The 19289-nt window shown below is 35.0% G+C and overlaps 1 protein-coding gene across 1 annotated transcript; it reads left to right on the top strand.

Moving 5' to 3' along the window:
- Nucleotides 1-215: 215 nt before the first annotated feature.
- LOC123647323 (sterile alpha motif domain-containing protein 9-like) lies at nt 216-18563 on the top strand. The gene is made up of 3 exons (XM_045564687.1): nt 216-532; nt 3346-3427; nt 13241-18563. Exon 3 carries the CDS (start codon nt 13249-13251, stop codon nt 18013-18015), a length of 4767 nt encoding a protein of 1588 aa, XP_045420643.1. The 5' UTR covers nt 216-532; nt 3346-3427; nt 13241-13248; the 3' UTR covers nt 18016-18563.
- Nucleotides 18564-19289: the final 726 nt, after the last annotated feature.

The following is a 19289-nucleotide window of genomic DNA, read 5'->3' as shown; positions in this document are numbered from 1 at the left end:
GAAGGCCAGTGAAATACCAACATAGATCATTCCCCACCTGGAGCTCGGGACTGCAATGAAAACTGATATTCCCAAGAGATCAAGGCAGAGTATCCCTGCAGTTTTTAACCAGGATAACAGGGTTCTCTGCCACCTTCAAAACTCTCAAGTGAAGAGAAGTTGTTGAACCTTTGGATTTTAACTAAACAGACCAGAAGGTGGCGTATAGGCATTGCTTATAAAAGAGCATTTTAGCCAAAAAAGGAAGTGCTGTAAATTCAGACCTAGGAAATGAAACTAAAACTAAGTCCTCCTTCTTCCTTCCCCGCACCTCCCAGTTAGGCAGTTAGGCACACCCTGTCGTCTTCAAGCCAATTAAAGCTTGTGTTGAAGTAGATAAAGAAAATAAATAGACTTTCATTAAAACTATAATGAAGAAAATATTTTTCTCTAGCATTGGAGAAGGAAGAAAACACAGATATCAGATGTTTTCTGCACCAAAAGAGATGATCTTCCCCTCATTTATGTAAAAGAAAATTGCAAGGCAATCAGGGTAAGTACAATATCTATTAATATTGTTATTACTATCTGTAGCAGCATTTTATTGAATAGGAAGATATCTACTTTTCAACTAGAAAATTGAAATATACCCAGAAACTAGAAATAATATTCTAAGTCTAGAAATTCTACACTATTTGTTGCTGTGCCAGGAGTCTGCTTTATATTAGTTGAAAAATGAATCATGATATTTCATAAAAGATGCAATTGAAAACAAAAGACACTTTTATTGATGAAATCCTCCACGGCATAACAGCACCTTCATAAAGAACAGACAATGGAAACTTAAAAGTAGTGTACTTTACATTAATCAAAGGTACCTTCCACCGTCTACTCTAAGAAATAGGCAGCTTCCAGAAAACGAAACTCTCTGACAGCTTCTCAGATATTGGTGTCTGATGATACAGAGAGAGACAGACAGACTACTGCAGGAAGTCCTTGGAGTTATGGCAGCAAAAATCCTAGATTTATGTCTACTTTCCACCCCCAAAGCCAATAATAAGGTAACGGGAGAGGGTGGGGGAATCTCCCCATAGTTTGTCTGTAACCATTTCTGAATAAAGGTTTGATCTTCAACTCCCTTTAGAAAAACTAACAAACCCTACAGTTCACCCCACAGTTAATAAATGTATATGGGTTCAATCATGTAACAAATTGTGTTTCCTTTTTTATACTTGTTGCTAAGAAGCTCAAAACCAAATTATTAGGACACTTTTTAAAGTATACAGAATAGAAAACAACTATTTTAGGCACTAAATTTGTTCCTTTTTTTTCGGCTACCCTTATTTAGCCTTCCCCTGATTTCTTTACCTAAGGGTTTTAATATATGTGTGATCCTGTATTACTTTCTAATTTGTCTAACAAATGTTTTGGAACAAGAAAGAGTATAAAGAAATTATTACTGTGTAAAATACCTATGAATGGTGGCATAAATCGGAAAAACTCATTCCTTCAGTGTGTATTCTCCAAGACTGGCATCTGCAACAAGTTTTAAAAAATAATTATTGAAAGGCACAGCTTTGGAGAGGGGAGAGGACGGGATGGGTAAATTCCCACCTAACAGGTACAATGCACACTATCTGGGAGATGGGTACACTTATAACTTCATCTCAAATGGTACAAAACCAATTTATGTAACCAAAACATTTGTACCCCCATAATATTCTAAAATTAAAAAAAAAAAAGACACAACTTTCAAGAGTGCAACAAGTTCTTTAAGGGAAGTGGTGTGAAAGTGAGACCTGTTCAATCACAACTGAAATGTTCATAATCTGGTATAGAAAATAGTCAGAAGTTTTTTATTTGCTTACTTTCCCCACCAAATGTTCAGGCCCAGCTCTCCATACCCCCCCCCATACGATAGCCTGACTTTATGTTTTTAAATGTAAAGGTATACAGCTCATGCATACATCAAATAATCCATCTATTTCACCAGTCTCGTAATCTAGTCAGAGGGTAAAGGCTGAGTTTGTAAAACTGTGAGAGACCCGAGATGATGGAGGACGTCAGGGAGACCCCAGGAAAATATACTGGTAGGATGGGCAAAAGATAGGGCATGAGAGTCCTGGGTGTGAACCCTCAGGAGCCGGAGAACACCCAGCAGCGGAATGATCAGGGTAGCCCGGCTTTACGCGTTATGATAACGCAGGGACAACAGAAGTGAGCTATACTTTTGTAGGGTGGAGTAGACAGGACTCAGCAAATAGCCACATGAAGGTGATTTAGATAGGAGGATTAGTAGAGGAGGGTGGGATCAGGTTTTAGACAACTATAAAACCAGTATGAGTCAACAGTGGGTGGGGTGCGGAAGTCAAAAGCTTGTAATCTGAGGCTGCAATAATAAATGTCTGGTAAAACTTTAGGACCTCAGAAACCCAGAATTGACTTAACCATTATCCTTGCTTCATAACACACCACCTTCTTTTTCTATGCAAGTACCTCTTTTATTTTATTGATCTGTTTATTTGTTTTATTATGTATTTTAGAGGCATCATTGTCTTTTAAGCATAAGTTAAAATGAACAAATCTTAAGGGTACAGCTGTATGAAATTTTTGTATGTATTCATCTGTGTAACCACTAACCAAATAGAGATATAAAATGTTTCCATCACACCAGAAGTTTCCCTTGTGCCCCTTTCTAGAAATATTTCCCCACCAAGAAGTAACCACTATTCTGACTTCTACTATGATAGATTCATTTTGCCAGTTCTTGAATTTCATGTAATTGGAATCAGAAAATATGTTTTCTGTTGTAATTGGCTTCTTTCACTCAATATGACGTGAGATTCATCCATGTTGTTGCCTGTATCAGTACTTTATTCTTTCTCATTAGAATTGCTGAGCTACAGGGTAGGCGGATATTTAACTTGATAAAAACTGTCAAATAGTTTCCCAAAGGGCCTGAAACAATTTACATCCCTGCCAGCTCTGTGTAAGAGCTCCATCCACTCCACATCTTCACCAACATTTGGTGTTGCCAGTCTTTAATTTTAGCCATTCTGGTGAGTAGGTAGTATTCTCCCATTGTAGTTTTACTTTGCATTTCCATTCAGATTAAAAATTTTGGAGCACGTCTAATTCTAATGCATCACATCCACCTACATGACTGTCAAAAACTATACAGGTTTCTCTTCCTCCCAGGAGGCCAAGTCTGATCCTCAGCCTAGCCCAGAATCATCAAATGGCCCAAAGCTTACCTAGACAGAGATCTTCCCTATCCAGTCTTTGTCCTGTAGTCTATCTATGACTCTGTGATGTCTTCAAAAATACAAGTTTTGTAATTTATCTGATTTTTTCTCATTGTTGCAGTGGGAAAGTCGGTGGCCTTCTGTGATCTACTACATCACTGCAAGAAGTGGGACACCTTCCATTTATTCTAGAGTCAGTTTTGGTAAGTTATATTTTTCAAGGAATTTATTCAGTTCACCTCAGTCTTCAATTTATTCATGTAAAGTTGGTTGCAATATCCTCTACTCCCTTTAATTTTTATAGCACGTGATACTGTTTATTTTTGCCATCTCTCTTCTATTTCTTGCTTAGTCTTTGCATGGGCATGTCAATTTTATTGCCCTTTATTGAGAACAACTTGTGGACTTTGTTGAGTCTCCCCTGTAACTTTGTTTTACGCTTTATAGATTTCAGATCTTTATTTTCTCCTTCCTTCTTCTCATTTCAGGTTTATTCTGTTCTTTGTTCTTTGAACTTATTAAGTCATCCTTCTATTTTTATAAAAGCACTTAAGGCTATAAATATTTCTCCAACTATTGTTGACACTGTTTCTTACAAGTTTTGATATGCAAAACTTCATTACTATTCAATTCTAAATATTTTTGCTCTTTAATGGATGCCACTGAATTTTTTTATTTTTTAATTAAACTTTTCATTTGAGATCACTGTAGATTCACATGCAGTTGTAAGAAATAATGAGATATTCTGTGTACCCTCTACCCAGTTTCCCCAACGTAAAAATCTTACAAAACTGCAGTACAAGATCACAGCCATGATATTGCCATTGATACTTTCAAAACAAAAAAATTCCATTACCACAAGGATCTCTCATATTGCTGTTTTATAACCATGCCCACCTCCCTTGGGCCACTACCACTCCTTAACCCCAGATTATTAATCTGTTCTTTACTTTTATAATTTTGCCATTTCAAGAATGTTATATAAATGGAATTGTACAAATTGTTGCATTTGGAGATTGGCCTTTATCAGTCAGTGTAATTCTCTGGAGAATTATGCAGGTTGGTGTATGTATCAATAGCTTATTTCTTCTTATTGCTGAGTGGTATTCCATGTTATGCATGTAAAATGGTTTGTTTCACCATTCACCTTTTGAAGGACATGTAGGTTGGTTCCAGTTTGGGGCTGTTATTCATAAACCTGCTATAAACATTTGTGTGCAAGATTTTGAGTCTTTATAAGTTTTCCTTTCTCTGAGATAAATGCCCAGCAATGCAATTGCTAAGTCATATCATAGTTGCACGTTTAATTCTTGAGAAAATGCCCAACTGTTTTCCAGAATAGCTGCTCCATTTTACATTCACACCAGCAATAGACATATAAATGATACAGTTTCTCCACATCTTGCAGCTCTGGGTATCGTCACTATTTTTGACTCAAGGCATCTGATTGTTGTGTAGCGGTACCTCATTGTGGTTTTAATTTACATTTCCCTGATGGCTAAGATGTTGAACATCTTTTAATCTGTTTTTTTTGCCATTTGTATTCTCTTCAGTAACATCTATTTCTTTTGTCCATTTTCTAGTTAGATTGTTTGGTTTTTTTACTTTTGAGTTTTGAGAGTTTTTTTAATCTAGATAATAGTCCTTTGTTTGGTTTGCAACTATTTCTCATTGTTCATAGCTTATTTTTCATTCTGTCTTTTGCAGAAAAAAAAAATTTAATTTTGGTTAAATTTAATTTATCAGATTTTCCTTTTATGGCTCATGAGTTTGGAATCAAGTCTAAGAAATTTTCACCTATCCCTAGATAATGAAGATTTTCTCCTATGTTATTTTTCTAAAATTTTTTAATTTTTCATTTAAATTCACAATCCATTCTAAGTTAACTTTTGTATAAGGTGTGAGGTTGGGTTATGGTTCTTTTTTTCACCTAGTGATGCCCAGTTACTCCAGCATCATTTGTTAAAATAAGTATTCTACCTTCATTGTTTTTGCACCTTTGTCAAATATCAGTGGGGCATATTTGTACAGGTCTACTTCTGGGACCCTATTCTGTTCCATTGGTACATGTGTCTATCTCTCCACCAATACCATCCAGCTCTGACTTAGTAATTATAAAATACGTGTAGAAAAAAATTTTCTCCTACTTTATTCTTTTTTAAAAAAAAATGCTTTAACTATTTTACTTCCTTTGCCTTTACATATAAATTTTACAATAATCTTGTCTATATCTACAATCTTGCTGGAATTTTGATAGAAATTATATTAAACCTGTATAATGATTTGGGGACAATTGGCATTCTTACTGTGTAAAATTTCCAATCCATGAACATGATATGTCTCTCTATTTATTTAGATCTTTGATTTCTTTCATCAAAGAAAGAAAGATGATTTCTTTCATCAAAGAAATCAAATTATGTTGATACTTTTCAACATAAAACTCTTCCACATTTTTTGTTAGATTTACAGCTAAGTATTTCAGGGGTTTTTTTGTATGTTTGTTTTTAGTGATTCTAAATGGAATTGATTTTTAATTTTGGTGTCCATGTGTTCATTGCTAATATATAGAAAAACAATTGATTTTTTATATATTTATCTTTTTTAATTTTTTTTATTAAAGCATATTATGAGGGTGCAAATGTTTAGAGTACATATATTGCCTTTGCCTCACCCGAGTCAGGGCTTCAAGTGTGTCCATCCCCCAGACGGTGCACACCACACCCATTAGGTGTATATATATATATCTTGTATTCTGACAAGTTGGTGAACTCAGTTTTTAGTCCTATGAAATTTTTTCAGCATTCTTTGGCATTTTCTTTGTAGACAATCATGCCATCTGAAACCAGGGAGAGTAATCACTTCTCAGCCTTTTGGCTAAGATCAAGTGAAAATAAGGACAGTTTTATTTCATCCTTTCCATACTTTATGTCTTTTATTTTCTTTTCTTGCTTTATTACACTGGCTAGAACCTCCAGCACTATGTTGAACAGAATGGTGAACATCCGCGCCTTGTTCCCAACTTCAGAAGAAAAGCATTCAGTCTTTCACCATTAATGATAATGTTAGCTGTAGCCGTAGGGTTTTTTGTAGATGTTCTTTATCAAGCTTCACTGTAGTCCTAGTTTTCTGAGTTTTTATTATGAATGTGTGTTGAATTTTGCCAAATGCTTTTTCTGCATTCACTGATATGATCGTGTGATTTTTCTTGTGTAGCCTGTAAATATGGAAGTTTTCATTTATTGATTTTTGAATATTGAACTATCTTGCATCCTTAGAATAAACCCTACTTGGTGTGGTGTATAATTCTCTTCTATATTACTGAGTTCTACTTTCTGTTATTATGTTAAGAATTTTTGCTTCTTTAGTCATGCAGGATATGAGTTTACATTTTCATTTTTTGTACTGTTTTTGTCTGGTTTTACTAACAGGGTAATACTAACTTCATAAATGAGTTGAGAAATATTCCTCTCTTTCTGTTTTCTGGAAGAGATAGTGTAGAATCAATGTTAATTATTTAAATGTTTGGTAGAATTCTCCAGTGGAACTGTCTGGGCCTGTTGATTTTTCTCTTGGGGGAGATTTCTAAAATTACAAATCCAATTTCCTTAGAAATAATGGAACTGTTCAAGTTATCATATCAGTAAGTTGTGGAAGTTTGTGTTTTTTGAGGAATTGGTCCATTTCCTTTAAGTTGTCAAATTAATGTGGGTAAAGTTGTTCGTAATATTCCCTTATTGTGCTTTTGATGTCTACAGGGTTTGAAATAATAGCCACTGCTTCACTTCAGATATTGGTAAATTGTGTCTTTTTTTATTTTCAGTCTTGTACAGGTTTGTCAATTTTATTCTTCTTTCCAAGGAAGCAAATCTTTGTTTCATTTATTTTCGCCATTATTTTTTTGTTTTCAATTTAATTGATTTTTGCTCTTATCTTTCTATTTTCTTTCTGCTTGCTTTGGGTTTATTATGCTCTTTTTTCCCTAGATTTTTGAAGTAAAAGCTTAGATTGTTTTGAGACTTTCGTTTTTTCTGGTGTATGCATTTATTGCCATAAATTTCCCTTTCAACATTGCTTTAGCTGTGTCCCACAAATTTTGATATGTTGTATTTTCATGTTGATTCATTACAATGTGTTTTTTTAATTTCACTTTAGACTTCCTCTTTGGCCCATGAATTATTTAGAAGTGTATTTCACGTTTAGTGATTTTCCTCTTATCTTTCTGTTAATGATTTCTATTATGGCTGGCAAACATATTCTATATAATTTTAAATCTTTTAAATTTGTTGAAGTTCACCTTATCGTTTAGGATATGGTCTATCTTGGGCACTTCAAGAGAATGATATTCTGCTGCTGTTGGATGGAGTGTTCTATAAATGTGTTCTAGACCCTGTTGGTTGATGGTACTGTTGAATTCTTCTATATCCTCACTATTATTCTTTCTAGTTGTTGTAGCAAATGTTAAGATAAAGGTTTCAAAGGCTCCAACTATAATTGTGGATTTGTCTGAAACCAAAAAGTTGTATCACTGGTTGCTTCACACATTTGGCAACTTTTTTGTTTGGTGCATGCACTTTTAGGATTGCTATGTCATCTTGTTGAAATGATCTTTGTATCATTACATAATGTTCTTCTGTCTCTGGTGGGTTTTTTTCTACTCTAAAGTCTACTTTATCTGACATTAATTTAGCTACTCCTGTGTTTATTGATTAATATTTGTATTATATAGCTTTACCTACACTTTTCTTTCAACCTACCTATATCATTATATTTCCAGTGAATGTCTGTAGACAGGATGTGGTTAGGTCATGTTTTTAATCCACCCTACCAGCTCAGTCTTTTAATTTCTATATTTAGGTTATTTATATTTAATGTAAGTATTGATATGTTAGGGCTTAAGTCAATCATTTTTTGTTTATGTTGGTTCTCTCTGTTTTTCATTTCTCTGTTTCCTATTTTCCTGTGGCTTACTTGAAAATTGTTTACAATCTCCTTTTTATCTACAGTCCCTTTGAGTGCATCAAATCATGTAGCTTTTTCAGTAGCTGCTTAGATGTTATATTATATATACATAACTTATGACAGTCTACTGGTGTTACTTTACCAGTTTCAATGAAGTGCATAAGCCTTAATTCCCTTTATACCCCCTTACCTTATCTTTTATAATTATATTAAGTAATTCTACTACATACATTTAGAACCATAGCAGATATTGCTTCAACCACCAAACCTAATTTAAAAAACTGAACAGGAGAAAGTCTATTATATTTACCAATATTTTTGTTTACTATGTTCTTTTTTCCTTTCTAATGTTCCAAAGTTCCTTCTCTTATCATTTCTTTTTTGTTTAGAGAGCCTTCTTTAAGCATTATTTCAGAGTAGGTCTGCTGACAACAAATTTTCTGAATTTTCTCTCACCTGAGAATATGTTTATTTCCCCTTCATTTCTTGAGGATATTTTTGCCAAGTATAAGAGTCTGGGTTGACAGTTCTTTTCTTTTGCCACCTGAATAATATTGTGCCACTTCCTTCCAACCTCCATGACTTCTAAAGAAAACTCCACTGTCATTCAAACTGTTTTTCCTGTATAAGTAGAGGAATTTTGTTTTGTTTTTAGTTTTCAAAAGTTTGACTATGATGTATCTTGTCATGAATTTCTTTGGATTGATCTTATTTGTAGTTTGTTCAGATTCCTAAATCTGTAGATTTATGTTTTTTGCAAAATTTAGAGAGTTTTCTGGCATTATTTCTTCAAGTACTTTTTCAGCCCCACCCTCTTTCTACTTTCCTTCCAGGACTCCAAAGACATGAATATTAAATCTTTTGTTATAATCCCACAGTCCCTGAGGCTTTATTCATTTTTTATCAGTCTATTTTCTCCCTGTTGTTCAGATTGTATTATTTATTTTGTTCTATTTTCCAGTTTACTGATTTATTCCTCTGTCCCCATCATTCTGTTGTTGAGACCATTCACTAAATTTTTTATTTTTATTACTATATTCTGTATTTCATAATAAATATATATATTCCAGGGATTTTAGTTGTACTTAGGAATTGGAAGAAATATGATAAAGTTCATTTACTCCATATTCCCAGGAACAGAACCAGCATAAACTTTTACAGCACCATTTTTCTTTCTATGTGTCTTTGTTCCTAATCTAGCTAGTCAGCCATTGTCATTACTCTTCTCTTTTTTTTTTAATACACTGCCTGCTTATAAAAAATGAGCTTGTCTTTTTGGTTTTTTAAATTGTGATTTTAAAATACATAACAGCCAGACACAGTGGCTCATGCCTGTAATCCTAGCACTTTGGGACCCTGAGGCAGGAGGATTGCTTGAGGCCAGGAGTTTGAGACCAGCCTGAGCAAGAGTGAGACCCCATCTCTACAAAAATAGAAAAATTAGCTGGGCATGGTGGCACATGCCTGTAGTCCCTGCTTGAGGCCAGGAGTTTGAGACCAGCCTGAGCAAGAGTGAGACCCCATCTCTACAAAAATAGAAAAATTAGCTGGGCATGGTGGCACATGCCTGTAGTCCCAGCTACTCCAGAGGCTAAAGCAAGAGAATCACTTCAGCTGAGAAGTTTGAGGTTGCAGTGAGCTATGATGACACTGCTGCACTGTAGCCCACACAATAGAGCAAGACTTTGTTTCACAAAAAAAAAAAAAGAAAAAAGAACACATAACATAAAATTTACCATCTTAGCCATTTTAAGTATGCGGTTTCTCAGTGTTAAAGTACATTCACATTGTTGTGCAACAAATCCCCACACCTGTTTCATCTTATAAAACTGAAAGTCTATTCCCATTAAATAACAACTCCCCATTTCCCTCTTTCTCCAGCCCCTGTTGATCATCATTCTACTTTATGTTTCTACTTTAGGTACCTCATATAAATGGAATCATACAGCACTTGCTTTCTTGTGTCTATCTTACTTAATTTAGCAAAATGTCATCAAAATTCATTCATGTTATAAAATGTAACCAAATTTCATTCCTTTTTAAGGCCAAATAATGTTCCATTGTATATATATTCCACACTTTGTTTATACATTCTTCAATGGACATTTGAGTTGTGTCTACCACTTAGTTATTGTGAATAATGCTGCTATGAACATGGATGGGTATGTAACTATCTCTTTGAGATCCTGCTTTTAATTATTTTAAACAGATACTGAGAACTGGGGTTGCTGGATCATACAGTAGTCCTATTTTTAATTTTTTGAGGAACTACCATACTGCTTTTCATAGCCATTGCATCATTTTACATTCCCATCAACAGTGAACAGGGGTTCCAATTTCTCCTCATCTTCACAAACACTTGTTATTTTAAGTTTTGTTTATAGTAGTCATCATAATGGGTATGAGATGATATGTCATTGTGGTTTTGGCTTGCATTTCCCTAATGATTAGTGATATTGAGAATCTTCATTTGCTTTTTGGCCATTTATATATCATCTTTGGAGAAATGTCTATTCAAGTTCTTTGCCTGTTTTTAATTGGATTATTTGGGCTTTTTTGTTGTTGTTGGGTTGTAGAAATTCTTTACATATTTTGGATATTAGGTGATTTGCAAACATTTTTTCCCATCCCATAAGTTGTCTTATTACTCTATTGATTATGTCCTTTGGTGCACAGAAGTTTTTAAGTTTGATATACTCCCAGAAAAACTTAGCACACCTAAAGCAATTTTGTCTACCCACCCCTCCCCCAACTTTTTTCTCTCTCCAGTTAATTTTAAATTTGATCTTCTTAATAATCTCTATAAGGCCAATTGCTGAAAGAAACTTTATATAATTTACTTTTTTTAGAAGGCTTTAAATCTTCTGGATTTCTGGTTGTAGTAGGGTTGAAGGGGAGGTGAATTTTCCATTAATTTTGTATATCTTTGCCTATTTTGTATTAATATAGCTGTAAGGTGTGTTTTTTATTAACTTTCTGTGCATACAGTAGTTACATAACCCAAAAACTAATAGTTTAAACCTTGGACAATGGCTCTGCCATCCTCATGTCTGAAAGGAAAGTGAATCCTAATCCTGAGAACACTCTTACACTGCTGGTGGGACTGCAAATTAGTGCAACTCCTGTGGAAAGTAATTTGGGGATATCTCAAAGAGCTAAAAATAGAAATACCATTTGATCCAGCAATCTCACTACTAAGCATCTACCCAAAGGAGAAAAAGACATCTGCACTCGAATGTTTATGGCAGCACCATTCACAATTGCAAAGATGTGGAAACAGCCCAAGTGCCCATCAATACACAAGTGGATTAATAAAATGTGGTATATATATATATATATATATATATATATATATATATATATCATGGAGTACTACTCAACTACAAAAAACAATGGTGAACTAGCACCTCATATTATCCTGGATAGAGCTTGAGCCCATCCTTCGAAGTGAGGTGTCACAAGAATAGAAAAATAAGCACCACATGTACTTGCCATCAAATTCATACTAACTGATCAACACTAAGGTGCTCACAGGGTAGTAATATTCATTGGTGCCAGTCAGGTGGGAAGGGGGTGGTGGGGGTAAGTAAACTCACAACAAATGGATGCAGAGTGCACTGTATGGGGGAAAAGCACACTTGCAGTCCTGGCTTAGGCAAGGCTAAGGCATTATATGTAACCAAAATGTTTGTACCCCCATAATATTCTGAAATTAAAAAGAAAATCCTAATCCTGAGTTTGTATCTGCCACTGGAAGGCAATATTTCTGTGTATTATTTCATCAAAGTGGGACTATATAATTTATCTGCCATCATTCCCCAGGCTGTCTCCTTTGTTAATTTTATTTCTCACACAATAAATGGAAGTTTGGTTCATGGGAATAGCTCACATTTTTGGATCATACTTAAAGCTGACTACTTTTATTTGGATTTTGTTTTTTATAATCATTGCTATATTTCTGTACCTTAGATGGCAATTAATTTTTTAGATAATAGTCTGCTAATTTGCAGACCAAATATTTATGCCATGTGTTAGTGCCCAGGAATCAGCTGTGATCAATTATTATGTAAAAAAAATTACTTTGATACAATAGTAGCTTCCAAGTTCACTATCCAGCAAGCTATCCAGATGTCATGGAACAGAACAGCTCACAGACCAAATGAAGATACTGAAAGCACATGCTTTATTAAATCAATTAAAATACACAATAAAAAAAGAAACAGGTAACACACTTTGAATAAGGTACAAAAAGGGTAGAACAATTTCATTACCTGAGTTATGCGAGTTAATATACCCTCTTTCTTATATGCTATATCAGCATTCTCCACTCACTGTATAGTTTTGGGAACCAGATCTGAGATCTCTCCAAAGGGTCTCAGCAGCTGGAAGAGGTCCTGGGTGAGTGACATACACTTGCTCACAGCAGGGAGATGTAGAAGGGTAAGTATGCCTGGCCACAGCTACAGGTCATTAGACCAAATTAAAATCTAAAAAACATCAAGTGCTTCATGTGTGTCTCATGAATATTTACTGTCTATTTGGCTCTTATATTCCTTCCTAATTAATCTTAACATTCATATGCTCTATTTACTTTAGCTATGTCTATCATAACATGTCTCACAAACTACTTGCTTCTATACTTAGTTTCAAAATCCTCCTTTTATCTTTTATTTTCTAAAGAAGAATTGAACATTCTTAAATAATACAGCAAACACACATTATAGCAAATAACCATTTGGTAATAAGGATAAACCATCTCTATATATACTGACGGGAAGCATCCCCAAGACATACTTAGTGAATAAAGAAAGGTGAAGAGAATTACATATGGTATGCTACCATTTATGGTGGGGAAAAGGTGCTTATTTATTTGAATTTGGTAGTATTTTTCTGGAAGGATACTGGTAATAATAATTTTCCTTGTGAGATAATTAGTTGGCATATCCTTTTGAACTTTTTACATTTTGTAACACAGTATATATTACCTATTGAAAAATTGATTGTTTTAAAAAATTGCTTTTAAAAATACTAAGTCATTTTTCTTTTTCTATATACAGGTATCAGAATGGCAAAACAACTGAACCTTCCGGAAAATACAGATGACTGGACAAAAGAGGATGTAAATCAGTGGTTAGAAAGTCATAAAATTGATCAAAAACACAGGGAAATTTTGACTGCACAAGATGTGGATGGAAAGATCTTGAAGTGGTTAAAAAAAAAAGATCTTGTTGATATGGGCATAACACATGGACCAGCTATACAAATAGAAGAACTATTCAAAGAATTGCTGAGAACTTCTTCTGAAAATTCTATTCAGACATCTAAGAGGGGGAAAGGCAGTAAAAATGTTCCTAAAAAACAAACTTTGATGGAAAAGGAAAGTAGAGAAACTTCACAACAAAAACAACAGGATAAAGAGAACACAGATATGACTAATGCCTCTACAATGAGTACAGTTGCTAAAGGTTCTAAGTCACTAAAAAGTGAGCTCATCGGAGAAGAAATAGACAACACAAAGGAAAAGCAGCCATCCGTAGAACTGACATGTATAGCATACCCTTTTGATGAATTCAGTAATCCGTATCGTTACAAATTACATTTTAGTCTACAGCCCGAAACAGGACCACGCAATCTCATTGATCCAGTACATGAATTCAAAGCCTTCACAAATACAGAAACAGCCACAGAAAAAGATGTTAAGATGAAATTTAGTAATGAGGTTTTCCGGTTTGCTTCAGCTTGTATGAATTCACGTACCAATGGCACCATTCATTTTGGAGTCAAAGACAAACCCCATGGAAAAATTGTTGGTGTGAAATTCACCAGTGTTACCAAGGAAGCCCTCATCGACCACTTCAATCTGATGATACACCAATATTTTGAAGACCATCAGGTCCAACAAGCAAAGAAGTGCATTCGAGAGCCAAGATTTGTGGAAGTTTTACTGCCAAATAGCATTCCATCTGACAGATTTGTTATAGAAGTAGATGTCATTCCACAATATTCTGAATGTGAACATGATTATTTCCAGATTAAAATGCAAAATTGCAACAACAAAACATGGGAACAAAGTCCAAAATACTCAGTCTTTGTAAGACATGGGGCCAGCTCTAAGGACATCACGAAAAAAGAAGCTGATTTCAGAGAATTTAAATTAGATTTAAAAACACTGGCAGAGTCCAGGAAAGAAGCAGAAGAAAAATTCAGAATGAAAACAAATAAAAAAGAGAGTGAGGGACTAAAGCTGGTTAAACTGTTGACAGGAAATCAGGATTTGTTAGACAATTCATACTATGAATGGTACATTCTTGTAATAAATAAATGCCATCCAGATCAAACAAAACACTTAGATTTCCTAAGGGAAATTAAATGGTTTGCTGTGTTGGAGTTTGATCCTGAATCTGAGAGCAATGGAGTGGTCAAAGCTTACAAAGAAAGCCGAGTAGCAAACCTTCACTTTCCAAGTCTATACATAGAAGGGAATACCACACCAAATGAGAAGATTTCTACTCTGAATCTTTACCAGCAACCCAGCTGGATTTTCTGCAATGGCAGGTCAGACCTTGACAGTGAAAAATATAAGTCCTTAGATCCAAGATCGTGGCAAAAAGAAAGAGCTTCTGATGTCAGGAAAGTTATTTCATTTCTTACACATGAAGACATAATGCCAAGAGGAAAGTTTTTGGTGGTCTATCTATTACTCTCACCCATAGATGACCCAGGAGACCCTCTCATTGAGACTTTCTGTGCTTTCTACCAAGATCTCAATGGAATGGAAAATATACTGTGCCTTTGTGTACACCCACACATATGTCAGGGATGGAAAGACCACCTTGAAGCAAGATTATTTAAACAGGAAGAGGAATTTTCAAACCAATGTATTTCTGCTTTAAATCTTGAAGAGATCAATGGCACTATTCTTAAACTAAAATCTGTGACTCAATCTTTAAAGAGACTTTTGCCATCTACTGGTTTGGCGACTGTCCTTCTGAAAAAGGAAGAAGATATCATGACTGCTCTGGAAATTGTCTGTGAAAATGAATGTGAAGGTACACTCTTGGAGAAGGACAAAAATAAATTCCTTGAATTCAAGGCATTGAAAGAGGAAGATTTCTATCGAGGTGGCAAAGTATCATGGTGGAACTTCTACTTTTCTTCTCAGAGCTATTCTTTACCTTTTGTCAAAAGGGATAAATATGAAAAACTTGAAGAAATGATTCAAAACTGTGCAGATTCTTCTAAATCAGTATGTGCCAAAATTATTCATTTGTATCATCATCCAGGCTGTGGGGGAACTACCTTGGGTATGCATATTCTCTGGGAACTAAGGAAGAAATTCAGATGTGCCGTGCTAAGAAACAAGACGGTGGATTTTTCTGAAATTGGAGAACAGGTAACCAATTTAATCACATATGGAGCAACAAACCATCAGAATTACTTACCTGTACTGCTCCTTGTTGATGATTTTGAAGAACAAGAGAATGTCTATCTTCTGCAGGCCTCTATTCAAACAGCTGTAACTAAAAAGTACATTCGATATGAGAAACCTCTAGTGATTATCCTAAATTGCATGAGATCACAAAATCCTGAAAATAGTGCAAAGATCCCAGACAGTATTGCTGTAATACAACAACTATCTCCCAAAGAACAGAGAGCTTTTGAGCTTAAATTGAAAGAAATCAAAGAACAGCATAAAAACTTTGAAGATTTTTATTCCTTCATGATCATGAAAACCAATTTCAATAAAGAGTACATAGAAAATGTGGTCAGGAATATCCTGAAAGGGCAGGATATTTCCACCAAGGAAGCAAGGCTTTTTTCTTTCCTGGCTCTTCTTAACTCTTATGTGCCTGATACTACCATTTCACTATCACAGTGTGAAAAGTTCTTAGGAATTGCAAACAAGAAGGCTTACTGGGGGACAGAAAAATTTGAACACAAGATGGGCACCTACTCCACAATTCTGATAAAAACAGAGGTGGTAGACTGTGGGATCTACTGTGGAGTGCGCATCATTCACCCTTTGATCGCACTTCTCTCACTGGAAGAATTGAAGAAAAGCTATCACTTGGATAAAAGTAAAATTATGTTGGATATGCTAACAGAAAATTTGTTCTATGATACTGGTATAGGAAAAAGCAAATTTCTCCAAGATATGCAAACACTCCTGCTCACAAGACACCGTGATGAACATGAAAGTGGAACGGGAAATTGGTTTTCCCCATTTATTGAAGCATTACATAAAGATGAAGGAAATGCAGTGGTTGAAGCTGTCTTGCGTGAAGGTATCCGTAGGTTCCACCTAAATGCATTCATCTGCCAAGCCTTAGCAAGACATTTCTACATCAAAGAGAAGGACTTTAGCAATGCTCTGCATTGGGCAAAAGAAGCAAAAAAGGTAGAACCTGACAATTCTTATATCTCAGATACACTGGGTCAAGTCTACAAAAGCAAAATAAGATGGTGGTTAGAGGATAATGAAAGAAACAGGAACATTTCAGTTCATGTTCTAACTGATCTTTTGGATTTGGCAGAACATGCCTCAAATGCATTCAAAGAATCTCAACAGCAAAGTGAAGACAGACAATATGAAGTGAAGGAAAGGTTATACCAGAAGTCGAAAAGAAGATATGATACTTACAATATAGCTGGTTATCTAGGAGAGATAGAAGTTGGGTTTTACACAATCCAGATCCTCCAGCTCATTCCTTTCTTTGACAATAAAAATGAACTATCTAGAAGAGATATGGTCAATTTTATATCAGGAAGTAGTGATATTCCAGGGCATCCGAACAATGAATTTAAATTAGCCCTCAAGAACTTTATTCCTTATCTAACTAATTTGCAACAGTCTTTGAAAAAGTCCTTTGATTTTTTTGATGAATATTTCGTCCTTCTAAAACCCAGAAACAACATTAAGCAAAATGAAGAGGCCAAAACTCGGAAAAGGGTGGCGATGTGTTTTCATAAGTATGTAGATATATTTTGTCCCTTGGAGGAATCACAAAACATAGATTCTGGATCAAAGCTCAGTGAGCCACTTCAAGTGGAGAGGTATCGGAAAAGGCTAGTAGCTTTAAAAGCAGACAAGTTTTCTGGGCTCCTGGAATATCTTATCAAAAGTCAAGAAGATGCTATAAGCACCATGGAAGAGATAGTAAACAAATATACTTTTCTCTTAGAACAATGCACTGTCAGAATCCAGCCAAAAGAAAAGCAAAATTTCATCTTGGCCAATATCATTCTCTCCTGTATTAAACCTACCTCCAAATTAGTAAAGCCAATTAAAAAACTGAAAGATCAGCTTCGAGAAGTCTTGCAAACATTAGGAATGGCTTCTCGATATTCAGAGCCTTATTTCCTAGCTTCCCTCTTATTCTGGCCAGAAAACCAACAACTAGATCCAGATTCTAAACAAATGAACAAGTATGTTCAATCATTGGAAAATTCTTTCAAGGGGCAATATAAACGTATGCATCGTACAAAGCAACCAATTGCATATTTCTTTCTTGGAAAAGGTAACAATATGAACAGACTTGTTCACAAAGGAAAAATTGATCAATGCTTTGGAAAGACCCCTGATTTTAATTCCTTGTGGCAGAGTGGAGATGTATGGAAGGAGAAAAAAGTCCAAGAACTTTTGCTTCGTTTACAGGGACGAGCTGAAAATAATTGTGTATACATAGAATATGGAATCAATGAAAAAATCACAATACCCATCACACCCACTTTCTTAGGCCAACTTAGAAGTGGCAGAAGCATAGAAAAAGTGTCTTTTTACCTGGGATTTTCCATTGGAGGCCCACTTGCTTATGACATTCAAATTGTTTAAGAGCCTGATCTTCTCCCTCCAAGAATGTCATCTCAGTATCACCTAATTTTTTTTAGATCCCATACCCATAATTTAAATTGGAAAATTTCTGCCTGGAGTCACTCCACAAGTTTTAGTTGACTTTATACAGAGCTATCTCTTTTGGAGTCTTGCTTTCCTGGGTGATTCTTTTGAATTCAAATTAAACCAGTTTAGGCAGATGTTCTCTCCCCCATGACCTACCTTTGGTGAAAAAAATAATAAAAAATAAACCTCTTTCAGATGTTTGCTCTACCATTGGTAGGGAGTGCAGCTAATTTCCAGTCTCCAGTCTTGGGGACAACATGCCTCCTAAAATCAGGGGGCCACAGGTCAAACTCTCCAAGTGAACCTCTTGAAGGCCCCCTCTCTCTAAGCTCGAAATGACATTCTCATGGGGTTTTGGGAGAACTTTTTCCAAAAGAATCTCTTCATAAACCCTTATTTTCTCAATGCCAGCAATGGGTTTAGCCTGTGGGTTAAATCAGGCCTATTGCTTGTCTTTATAAATAAAGTTTAATTGAAATATAGACACATTCATTTGTTTAAGTATTATCTGTGGCTGCTTTTGCACTACAACAATAGAGTAGAGTAGTTGCAACAGAGACCATATAATCCACAAAGCCTAAAATATTTACTATCTGGCTCTTCACAGGAAGTTTGTTGACCCCTGCTCTATGCAGTTTACCCTTTTATGTCTTTACTGCAGGACAATTGTCTAATTGGTTCTTGGACACCTCCTTTGAAAATACACATTTTGGTTTATCATCTCACTTTGGTATCTGACTTTTATCATCTTAGAGAAAAAGTAAATTTTTAGCATTTTTTAAATAAACAAAATCTATTTTTACATTATAATAATCCAAATCCACTTTTTCAAAAAACAGCAGAGTAACAAATTTTTGAGAGTTTTCCTCTTACAAATTAAAAAAATATCTGAATTATACTGGATAAATTGGACAAGTACATTGATCTCTCATGATTTTCCTTACTTATTTAGTTTTATATTTCCTTTAAGACTATGATATTTGGTCTTGAAACATAGGAATTTGGAAGGTGCCTGAGTCTGTTCCTGATACTAAAACAAAATACCTTAGACTAGGCAGTTTATAAAGAAAAAAAATTTATTTCTAAGAGTTCTGGAGGCTGGACATCCAAGATCAGGCAAGGTGCCAGCAGACTTGGTGTCTGGTTAGGGCCTCCTTGCTGTGTCCTCACATGGTAAAAGAGTAAAAGGGCAATAGGGATGAAAAACT

The sequence above is a fragment of the Lemur catta genome, chromosome 11, assembly GCF_020740605.2.
Source record: "Lemur catta isolate mLemCat1 chromosome 11, mLemCat1.pri, whole genome shotgun sequence".
Classification (NCBI taxonomy): domain Eukaryota; kingdom Metazoa; phylum Chordata; class Mammalia; order Primates; family Lemuridae; genus Lemur; species Lemur catta.
This window is presented reverse-complemented; position numbering and strand designations above follow the sequence as displayed.

Excerpts from the sequence above, each read along its gene's own strand:
- LOC123647323 (XM_045564687.1), top strand. The coding sequence starts at position 13,249 with ATGGCAAAACAACTGAACCTTCCGGAAAATACAGATGACTGGACAAAA.